We start from the raw sequence: 12,210 nt of genomic DNA on the forward strand, positions 1-12,210 counted from the left end.
TCAACCCATCAGCATTTGGCCCGTATTTTCACCTCATATTTGAAGTCGGAAGAGCCGATTCCGGAGTGGTTAGTGGAAGGGCGCACAATACTCCTGCCGAAACTAGGCAACTTAGCTGACCCGAAGAATTACAGGCCAATCACTTGTCTGAACACACTTTATAAGATATTCATAGCTATCCTAAATGATAGGATTGTTCGGGCAATTGAACCTGTGTGACAAGAAATGTATGAACAACGAGGCTCAAAGAAAGGCGTAGCGGGATGTCGGGAAAACCTGCTTATCGATAGATGTGTCTGCAAAGATGCAGCATTCTACCGGCGTGACCTATCGATGGCCTGCATTGATTATCGGAAAGCTTTCGATTTTCGACCTCCCATAGACTTATCATCTGTCTTCTGGAAATCTTAAAGGTTCATCCGCAAATAGTTAGGTGCATAGAAGATTGATGCCGCTTTGGAAAACCATATTTACTATCTCATCTGGAAAAAATCGTGTGACAACTAACAAGGTCACCTTTCAGAGAAGTGTCTTTCAGGGCGACACCATGAGCCCACTCCTCTTTTGCCTAACATTATTGCCACTATCTCTAGCAATTCGCCATTCCGACGGGTATTTGTGCGGCAAACCTGCAGATGGAAAGTACAAGGTCACTCATGTATTTTACATGGACGATCTTAAGATCTATGATAAAAACAAAGAGCAACTACATCTAGCTCTAGAGATTGTCGAACGATATACTAAGGAAATTGGAATGGAATTTGGGTTAGATAAATGCGCCAAGGTTTATTTGACAGATTTGGTCTTCCGAACTGTCGGCGGGGAACAAAGTATCTGCAACGAACATGCTTGCCATCCTGGTAGTACTCTATTCATTTGGAGTAGTTCCATAGAGGAAGAACGAGCTCAGATCCCTTGATATCGGGACAAGAAAGGTTATGCATATGAACAAAAGCATGCATCTTAAGTCTTCCGTTCCGCGACTGTACATCTCACGCCGTCAAAGTAGTCGCGGAATATTGAGTCTTAAATGTCTTCACAACAGGATTATTCTGGGCACAGCACATAGAGTTGCAAATGGAAGAGACACTCATCTTCAAATGGTCAGGAATCACGAAGAAGCGGGCAAAGGAGCATTTCTGCACAAAGCAGCGGAGGAGGCTGCTGAAACACTCAGACTTCACTTCAGTATTAGGGGTGAGAAAAATGCATCAAATCTTATCTATCTCGAGTACTCACTCCTGTAACCCTGGATTAAGAAAGCACAAGAGAAAAACTTTCGTGAACAGCTCCTCGATGAGAGGACGCACGGTATCTTCCAAAGAAATGTGAAGGATCAGTCAATGTCTTGTGAGCTAACGTTTGCTTTCCTTAAATCGCCCGGATTTAAATCTGGTACAGAGGGTTTCATTTTTGCATGCCAAGACGGTGTCATTTCCACCTTAACATACCGTCGCCACATTTTGAGCCAAGACATTCCCGATGATAGCTGCAGGGCGTGCCATGCACAGCCCGAGCTATTAGCTCACATACTATCCAGTTGTCCAACTCACGCGGGAACGACCGACATTCAAAGGCACAATACGGCACTAAGAGTCCTTTATTACCATCTCTGTCACTCTTAGGGCATTAAACTTCATATCTCTCCTTTAAATGCTCTTAGGGAAATCGAGTCAATTGTCGAGAATGGGAAGTGCCGCATATACTGGAACCTTATATTAGCGGGTGCTAATCTGGAAAATTGCACCCGCTCCCAGCGAAATCGCGGTAAAATTTCAGCCACACATGTTGAAAATATTTGAAATATACGTTTAAAAGCGGATTATTATGTCTTAAATTACACGCATTCGAAATTTATACACATAAAAAAGTAACACTTACAAATTGATATTTTATATTCGCTTACGAATTTTTACATGAAAATATGGGTACTCCTACATTAAAACAGCTTATTTTGTCGCTTGTCAATAGGGATTGACAACTTTCATTTGTGTGTGTGTGTGTTTGTGTATATAGGGATTGACACTTTATAAACCCAGTGGGCACCGGGACGTCCTAAAGACGTCCGTAGAAAGTACCTCTATGTCATATGATTTGACGTCTTTAAGACATCCTTTGGATCTTTTCATGTCTTAAAAAGGTCCTCAGGATGTCCTTACGACGTACGCCGAAAGACGCATATAGGACAAGTTTAAGACTTGTGTGCCTACAGGGTATATTATATAAAAGTATATATCCTTTTATATATTTCATAATATTCAGTAAAGGCATCTTTTTCATTCTTGCATTAACATATTTTGTTATTTTTAGAATTAGTTGTTTCTCAAAATTGGTTAATCTCAATTTTACACAATCTTCAGTAATCTTTAACACTACTATTTATAGGTATATATTTCCAAACTATAATTGCACTTAATTATTCTAAATTTTATATAACGAACCTGATAATGCGAAACCACAAACTCTGTCGTTTTCCTGCCATTCTTTGTTGTTTAAAATTTCGCGCCGATGGCAAGTACGCTGACCCGCCGAGGAGGCCACTGAGCGGAAACATTTGCGCGGTGATAATTATACACCGGGTGCAAGCAATTTTTAAAAATCCAATATCTTTCTCAATCTTAAAAAATAACATTAAAAATTGACCTACGAACGATTCCGCTGAAATCTTTTCATTATATTTCGAATTCGTTTTGTGCGTCTTTTACAGAAGCAGTTTTAGTTTTCATTGCGGCAGATCTTACAAAAAAAAAAAAAAAAAAAAAACATTTTTCTATAAGATGCAATGATTTTGTACATCACCGTTAGTTCACGTTGACCATCGCAGCGCTACCGACTAAGCTCATGGTATTTTCAATAGATAATTCTTATTCCTTTTTATTATAATAAGAATGTGTGCTTATTCAAACTTAGTCGTTTTCGGTTCTTGGAGTTCAAATATGTTTAGTTTATAAGACTTTCATATTAGTATTGATATTAATCTTAAACTCTCATGTGTAAAATATAATCACCTTTTCTTCTTCTTACAGTGCATTGATGTTTCAATGATGTTTGCTGAAGCAGTGAGGAGGACACACAACGGCGAATCTGTGTCGTATTTGTTCTCAAATGTGCCATATTAATTAGGCATTCTTCTATATAAAGCTAAAATACATAAGATCGTTAGCGTCCTTTTAGTTTTCATCTCGATGCTCGAGCAGATCGGGAAATGGACTGTCGGAAATCACTGCGATAATCCTAAACCTAAACTAATGTCGATTCAGCTCCGAATCTCAATCTATCAATCTTTGTTATTGTTGTGTTATCGTCAAAGGCAGTTATTATACGTCTCTTTGATAGAACCGTTCAATCATTGTGTCACCTTCGTTTCATATTTTTAGGGATTTTCGATTGTTATTCACGTAGATTCAATGTGAATCTAGTTACTTTCTGCACCAAAATCTACCGGAAATACCGAGACTTTGACAGTCTTACCACCGGGATACGGAAGCCTATGCAAATTCTGCGGTTAAATGCTATTTTTTAATGTGTACAAAACTTTGATACTACTTCGCTTTGGCCTGTAACGCTAGTTTGTGCTCGACGTAAAAAGACCAGATTTGTAGAGCGTATTTTTATGTTCGTTTTTCAGCGTCAGTTTAATGTACAGCAGAAGTGAATTTTTTAATCGTCGAGCGAGATTTTTGTTTATGGCTCAGGCGAAAATACTCGTCTATTTGATTGCCTACAAGTTATTGTAATATCTTCAATACTATGTTTATATTAAAATTTTGATACAGAAAATTCCACTTTTTAGTCTTCAATTTTAGGACACATTTTTCACGGGGTATAAAAACTCCGTAAGGTCTGTCGTTGGGAATTAAAAGTAAAATCATAAAACGAGTTCAAAAGAATTTGATGGCCACATTTTTGTAATGAGTTTATGCTTTTCGTTATCTGAAGGCTGAATTTACAAATAATTACAGTTATTTGTATGTATTTAAACAAATTTTATGAATAATTTAGATGGAATTACGAAGTAAATTTGTTGATATCGAATTAGAAAGACAAATAACTGCATAAGTTTATGCACTACCATCAGTCTAAATGTTAATTATTTTCTTAAAACAAATTCATTTACATGTTTAGACGTGAAAGTTGGCTTTTAAAACTACGCAAGTAACTCATTTGCTACTTTCTAGAACTTTTCCGGTAAGTATAAATTTCACGTAGGGCCTATCAATACATTAAATACTGTAATTAAGTTTTATTATTAATTAGCTCTTCTGCATTGCAAATACTCATAAAATTACGAATGAACTATATATACATCAACCAAACCTAAAGTGTTCTGATTGCTTCCGTATCATTTATATTAAAGATAATGCTGTATAAAAAAGAGGCTTAAAATGCAAATGTGTAAATAATTTAATCAAAGGATCAAATATCTCTCACACGTAACAATCGATCGAGAAAGCATGCTTAAAGTTCTTATACAGATTTATTTTTTACTTATTTAGGGATATGAATTTGAGTTCCAATCTTACGCAGTGCTCTTAAATAAATTAAGTGACGTGTGTACAAGTTTTGAATCTCAATAAAATGCTGTATTAGAATTACAAGAAATATTATTCTTGATTTCTTAAAAAGCTCCCATTCTTTATCATTTTCATTTCATGCTTATATTACAATCTATTAATGGATTTATTGTTGCTTAACATTATTCTCGACTTAACCACCTTGTTTATCAAATTATTTTTCAGTCTCCAGTTAGGAATTGTGCATATATTATGTGACGTGTTTTTCTTTTGCTTACATCGTTTTGTGCTTTTTTGTGTTGGTTAAATCCGATTTTGAATTTTTTTATAGGTACGGCACTGGCTCAATATATATTTTTTCCAAAGGATTTGAGAACTAAAGAAAGAAAACTTGTCGAATATACGGGGGATGTTGAAAAATTAAACCTTTTGTTAAGGAAATCATTATTTTCAAGACAAAATATTAATTTTGTGAAAGAGAGAAATTAGCGGGAAGCAGACGACATCATTTGAACGTTTAGAATCGTTTGCAAATTTATTTTTGTCCTCAAAATACTGACATCATAGAAGAGTTCTCGACAGATACCATGTTTTTCGAAGGGCCACGAATTGATGATGGTGACCCTACATTTTTGAAACAAGCTGACATGTCCTGTGTGTTTTGTAACTGTAGTTGTAAACTGCAGGGCTAGCTGCTAGTGCTCATGGCTTACAACTGCAGTAACAGCACACACAGAACATGTCAATTTATTCCCTTTTTTTCTCCATTTGCGACGTACTTCGCAAAATCTAGAGTGACCATTATCAATTCGCCGCCCTTCGAAAACATGGTATGTCTCGAGAATTCTTCTATGATGTCAGTATTGTCAAAGGTATTAGGTCCTAGATACGGCATGGGTCAGTGGTGGGGACGGCCGATATATATAACTACATTTTCGACTATATCGAGGTGCTGCCCTCTTCAACTTTTCACCGTTTCTATGGCAACCGCGTCCTCCTAACACGTTAACGGGAGGGGGGGGACCGGGGCGCACCCCGAAAGTTGTCGCCTAGCTCTGTACGGCCTGTACGTCAAAAATGTTATGAACACTGAATTACCTAATTATATTGAAATTTAACAGATCTTGCAAATATTCTAGTAATATTTTTAAATTTCGATACAATAAATAAAATTAAAAAATTCTTTTCGTACTTAATAATTTTAGTGAAATTTCTAAATTTATTTTTTCAAACTAAACTTAAAATTTGAATGAAATTAAGATAAATTAAAAAATTAAATAAAATTTAGTTGAATTTAAAATTTAAATAAAACTTAGCTAAATTCAAAATTTAAATGAAATTTAGGTGGATTTAAGAATTAAATGAAGTTTATTTAAATTAAATTAATTTCTCGTCTGGTTTCTTTTAAAAGAGAAATTTTCTAGATTTAAGTAAATGAGTTTTAAAACAATTCAATTCGTACTTTAAGATTTATTGTAGTGAAATTTTAAAAATTATTTGAATAGATTTGAGTTAAATTCAAAATTGAAGTAAAATTTAGTTAAATTAAAGTAAATTTCAGGTAAAATTGTAGACGTTGAATGGTGTTAAATGGTGCTAATCTTAAGTACAATCTAGTAAATAAAAATGAAACTGTCGTTAAATTTTAAATTTGATTGAATTGAATACAGATATGTGGGTTGTTTCTTGGCTTCAACGATGGAGAGCATTCAAATAAGCTGGAGAAGTAAAAAAAGTTCCCTTATTTTTATAATAATTAGTTAAATTCAACAAAATATAAAAGGAAGCGTTTAAACTTCAGCATAACTATATTGTATGGAAATACTTTATTATTTCACAATTTTATTTCAAATTAGAAGTATGTTAGCAATTAAATAATTATTCTATTCAAAATTATTCAGTTTCGAAAATTGGATTATAACTTCAAAGCCTTTGAAATTAAAACATTTTAAATGAAAGAAATTTAAAATAAAAACAATTAACATTACAGTGTAATTATTTTCTTTTAAAAGCATAAAAATAAAATTATAATTAATAAAAGAAACTAGGTTATACATTTGAAATTCAAAATCTCAGTAAATGAAATCACTTATGATTCGGCAATACGTTTTTTGTAGCTTTAGGATATAAATAATTTAAAGCTGCAATAAGCAAATTATTCGATGTCAAACCTCGTGAAGAATAGGAATAAATGTAAAGCCTTCGAAGTCGAAAACTTTTTATAAGGAGAAGAATTTTTAATTGAAAGGTTTTAATATATTTTCAATTTAAAACATTCAAGTTGAGTAATTTTATAAACAGAAATTTCAAGAATTGTATTACATGAAAATTTTGTCATAGAGTTAATAAATTAAAAATGCAAGCATTAATATTTGTTAAATCTTGAATATGCCTGAAGTATAACCTGATAAATTCAAATTATTTAATTTTGAAAGTTTTTAATTGAAAATTGAAATGTAGAATTCTAAATGTTTGTATTTGGGTATTATCAGTTTTTGGAGGCCAATAACTTTTAGTCTAATCAATTTAGAAGGCTTACAGTTGTCAATTTTACGATATTAAATCCTTATATTCAAAACCAAATTAAATTTCAATGTTAAGATTTTAAATTGTTTAAGTTTTGATTCTTAAATTCAGAATTTTTTTAATGTTTTGCATTTTTAATTTTACACTTTTAAACCTTTGTTTAAATTTGAATCTTCGAAAAAAAAAGATTCAATTTTAGTAGAAATAATTTTTTTTAACGTAAAAAAATTAATTTAGGAAATACCCCGTGCGTCAAGGTGCACAATTCGTCGAGAGCGAAAAATGGGTTAATCCAAGTCTGTTGTTTGCGTGAAGAAACTCAATATCTTCGTTTTGACGTAAGTCTTCTTTACGTATACGCTGCAACGCGAAAATGACCCTTACGTCAAACTTTAGAGAGTAACTTTTTTCTCCAAGATGGCAGAAATAATCACGGCTTATCACAATAAAAAAATTATTTGATAACAAAATTTCGTCGCTTATTTATTACATGAAAACATTTGTTCTTGTTTACAAGATTTAAGAAGTAGGGTAGTAAGGGCGCGCGACTGTTGATTCTCGCGCTTCGCGCTCGATAATATAATACCCTCCACATTTGTGCACAGACCACAATGCGAGATTTTCTACATTCTATGTTAAAAACTATTATATCAAATTTCTATTACAATTTTTTTGTGTGTACCTTGGCCTGGTACTGCTTATTCTGATATTGCAAAATAATGTTCACATTTTATTTTTCCTGATCCTAATAGGGCCCTGCTGTGGTTGTTTAATCATTTCTCCTTTTATTATGTGAAGCTGAACACTTTTTTTTCTCAAAGTACCTACGGCCTTGACAGTTCCATTCTCATTGCGATAATCGCGCTTAACGCTTAGCTTACACAGGCTCTAATTTTTTGATTTTGGGCTAATCAAAAAATTGGGCTACAATAGTTTTGAAATATATTTGGTATTTAGTGAAAATTTTAAATGAAATTTTTGGATCTATGAAAAAAAAAAAATTTCTATTTTCTGAAAAGTTTCAAAATTTTGAAAAGTATATAACTTTTCTAATTTTCATCAAAATTAAAAATTTTATTTGGATAATTTGGAAGTCTTTTACCCATCTATAAGAAACTTTAACAAAATTTTTTATAATATTAAGAAAAATAAAATTAAACAATTTTAAAAATGCTATAATTTTTTAAATTTTGGGCTAATCGAAAAAATCGGCTAGAATAGTTTTGAAATATATTTGCTACCTAGTGAAAATTTTGAATGAGATTTTTCGACCTATGAAAAAAATAATTTAAAATATTTTTTGAAAATTTTCAAATTTTTGAAAAGTATATAACTTTTCTAATTTTCATCCAAATAAAAAATTGTATTTAGATAATTTTCAAGTCTTTCACCCATCTATAAGAAACGTCGACAAATATTTTCTAAATTTCAAAAAAAAATTTTTAAATTTTGAAAATGCTCCCAATTTTTTCATTTTGGTTCGAAATATCTGATTAACGAACTTAGCCTTCATTTTAGGTACCTTCAGAAGTTTATCAAATGCATACTCGATTGGACAAATCCTTCAAAAGTTAGCGTGGCTACAACATTCAGGTAACCAGACATACAGACAGACACCGATGAAATTGTATGATTTTCGGATTCTGGGAGTGCCGAAACGTGAAGATCCGTTAAAAACCAGAGATCGAAAATTTGGACAATTACATAGCATTCTCAGGAATGAGAATGTAAAAAATCATTTGATAACAGAATTTCGTCACTTATTTATTACATGAAAACATTTGTTCTTGTTTACAAGATGGAAGAAGTAAGAAAAAAATCTTGATTGGAATATATTAATTTTTAAAGAACAAGAAGCTTTAAGCATTATAACGCTAGGCGTAAATAATTAAAAAATATATTCCTTTTTAATTTCATAGACTCAATATTAAAATGGAAGTTTTAATATTGTCAGAAATAAATATTTACTTTAACTTCAAGTACCTAGATGACAGTTCTGACTTGTCCTATGTACAATTGCAATTTTTGCATTATGTCTAATTGTCTACTGTGTTATGAATTGCAGTTAGAAGAAAGTTGTGAAAAATACAATAGAGTGGAATTAAACTTCGGATTTCAATGAAGATCTTTGAAAAGGAGTTTACAAATTTGGAAAAAATAGGTCTAACAAAAAAGTGCCAGATCATGTATTTTTTGGTTCGATTCGTATGTTTATTCAAATATGAAATTCCTTCCAAATTTCTTTTTAATTATGCAAGAAATAAACACTGTTAATACCTTTTTCAAATAAAAAAGTCGGGTTTTTTTGCATTATTGTCGTTCTTTTTCTTAAAAAACCTTTTTTTCTTAATGAGATCATTAATTTATAATGCATAAGCCTTTAAAATTTTATACAGTAAACTGAAAATTAATGAGATATTTAAATTATTAGAAAATAAATTTACTTACGAACAAATTTAAAAAAGCAAGTTTTTTATTAAAGGAAAGAACTTAAAATAATTATTTTAGCACAATCAAAAATTTGGAATGGAATGAAATATGTAAACAGTTAAACAAGTAAAACGCAAACAAAAGCTTAATCGACCAGCTGGAAAATATAGTTTTGTATATATGACCGGCGGAAAAAATTTCAATTTATTTTTCTCAATAAATACAAAATAAAGGAAATAATTAAATGAAACTAAATAAAAAACTATTGAAACTTATATATTTATTACAAATAATATAAAATAAAAACGGCGTCAAATTCTTTTTAAAAATATAGACTATTAAAGTACATAATAGTTCTGTGAATTTATGGCATTAGTTTATATTATTTTTCATGATTGCGGTTAAAAAAATGCAATTAGCTCAGATATTAAAACAACAAAAATACGAAAATTATGGCAATTTTTATGTCAAGTCATGGCCTTAGCTAAACTGTAGAAGCAAACCGTAATTTCCTTTGACTTTCGAAAATGCTCCTTACACTTTACAGCTGTTAAAAAAACTCATATACCACTAAATTCACAAATATTTGAAAAATGCAATATTTCAGAAGACATTTGTCTAGGTCTATAAGGAAATTTAGGGAAAACATTTTTTTATAAGTTTTTATAAGGAAATTGCTATTCATAATTTTTATTTCTTTAACCAGAAAAAATAGGACATATTCAACCACAATTCTGGTTGATTTAACCAGTTTTTTTAGTTTATTTAAATTTAAATAAAACTTAACTGTATCTTTAAATTCGCTTTTTTACTAATTTCCAAAAAAATTATAACTTAAATAAGAAATAAACTTTTTAATTCAAATTTGTTATTGCTATTTTATACTAATATCATGGAGAATAGACATAAGGAGACAAAACTAGTGGAACAAAAAATGAACACTTTTCTATTGCTAGAAGTACGCACACACCCATGTGCAAAATCACACGTATAGTTCAAAACTTCCCGAGCGAGGCGTGCCAACCGCACTTAAAAAAATATGGCTGCCGATGTGAATGCGAGTCAAATGTAAATAAATAATGATTGAACAATTAATAGTTTGTGAATAAAGGCAAGGATGTTACAATTAAAAATCACTGTATGAAAGCGAAAGTTTCCAATAAGTGTGGTTTCAAGTGCATAGTGTACAAGACTTTCAGAGTGTTGAAAAGTTGTATGTTTATTGTTTTTGTTACAAACGCGTCGAATACCTGTCGCACACATAGTGTTGGTAAAAGTAATTTGATATTTTAATAAACATACTACCTACCTCTTCCATGGCGAATAATTTTTTATTATACAAACATTTTACAAAACCTTTTCTGATTATTAATTCTTTATTTGTTCGAGCGACCTGTCAGAAAAAAACAATGGCGCGACTGAATATATGATTGCCTGTCGCGCCTCTACAAGTATGTGGGTGAACCAATCGGTACATATCGCGCCTCTACAAGTATGTGCCCGAACTAAAAGCAATATATATATATATATATATATGTGCAAGACCACAAACTTGCATGTCGCGCTAACTACCGGTATGTGGTGCAACTAATCTCATGCCTTATCTAGGACCAAAGATATTATAAACGTAGATGCGGTATGGGGCGTCGGAGTGGGGAATTATATATATAGGACATCACATTTTCTGCCCTATTGAGGTGCTGCCCTCATCGTACTACGAAGTCGAATTGTTGTTTTCTCATTCTTCGTAAAATATGACGGTAAGGCACTAGAAAAATATTTTGAGATTAGAAAAGTTTGACATGTATGTATCGCTGAATTTTTTCAGATCTGAAGCTTGATCCAGGTTTTCGGTAGTCTTTTTAATTATAAAAAAAATGTTCTCGAAAAATCATATTTTTTATTTTAAAAAAGGTATTATAGAAAGACATTTCAAGATAAACAAGTGACAATTTTTTTTTTTTTTAATTGAAATAATCAAATATTTATACCAAAGAAACAACTTTTTTAATGTTTGAAGTATTTAAACATTATTGTTTAAATTTAAAATAATAATTAAAACAAAATATATTGATTAAGAAACAATTTTATTTGGGGAGTCTTATTATTTGGGAATTTTCAAATCCGTTAATATTATAAACTTTTCAGGAATTTTATTAGTTTTGGAATTGTATTTTTTGGGACAGAGAGTTTTACCGAGTCGGGAATTTTATTTTTCAGGATATTTCAGCCGTCCTCATAGAATTACAGAAAATTTGCTCTAATTATAATTTCGGGGCTCGATCTTGTTGATTTTTTCCTACAGTATTATTAAAAAGAAATGTGTATGGAAATTTCTGATATCACAAAGTTAAAGATAATCTCAATTAAAAATTTAAAAATTCGCTGTACATCCAATTTTTATCCTTGGGTCTTGGCAAATTTTTTCTAATCCATTTCAGTGACTGGTAAACAGGGGTGATTTTCTCTTAGAAAATAAGTGATTAAAATTTGAAAAAATTGTGTAGGCTTTTTTGACATCTAGGTATGTAAAAAAGGTAAACTGCAGAAAATGTAAAAATTAATTTAAGAACTATTTATACTCTTTTAAGATACCAATACAATTTAGATAACACTAATAGTAAAATTTGCAAATTTTTAGGCCTTCAGTTTAGTAACTTGAATTTTAACGTTAAAATTGCTTCATTTTCAGAATACAGCCTTATTGTTTGAATTTTCAGAATTTTTCGAAATTTTTCGA

General features: G+C 31.2%; 1 protein-coding gene across 7 annotated transcripts in view; it reads left to right on the forward strand.

Moving 5' to 3' along the window:
• Positions 1-4,594, forward strand: part of LOC117176963 (ribose-phosphate pyrophosphokinase 1) — a 56,378-nt gene extending 51,784 nt beyond the window's left edge. For 4 of the 7 annotated variants that reach the window (XM_033367386.1, XM_033367388.1, XM_033367391.1 and 1 more), the window contains one exon: positions 3,027-4,594. In XM_033367386.1, coding sequence (XP_033223277.1) covers positions 3,027-3,119 — 93 coding nt within the window. In that variant the 3' untranslated portion in view covers positions 3,120-4,594. The remainder of the gene's footprint in view (positions 1-3,026) is intronic. The other 3 variants (XM_033367392.1, XM_033367387.1, XM_033367390.1) reach the window with 1 other exon arrangement.
• The last annotated feature ends 7,616 nt before the right edge of the window (positions 4,595-12,210 follow it).

Source organism: Belonocnema kinseyi, chromosome 7, assembly GCF_010883055.1.
Source record: "Belonocnema kinseyi isolate 2016_QV_RU_SX_M_011 chromosome 7, B_treatae_v1, whole genome shotgun sequence".
In the NCBI taxonomy this organism is placed as follows: Eukaryota; Metazoa; Arthropoda; class Insecta; order Hymenoptera; family Cynipidae; genus Belonocnema; species Belonocnema kinseyi.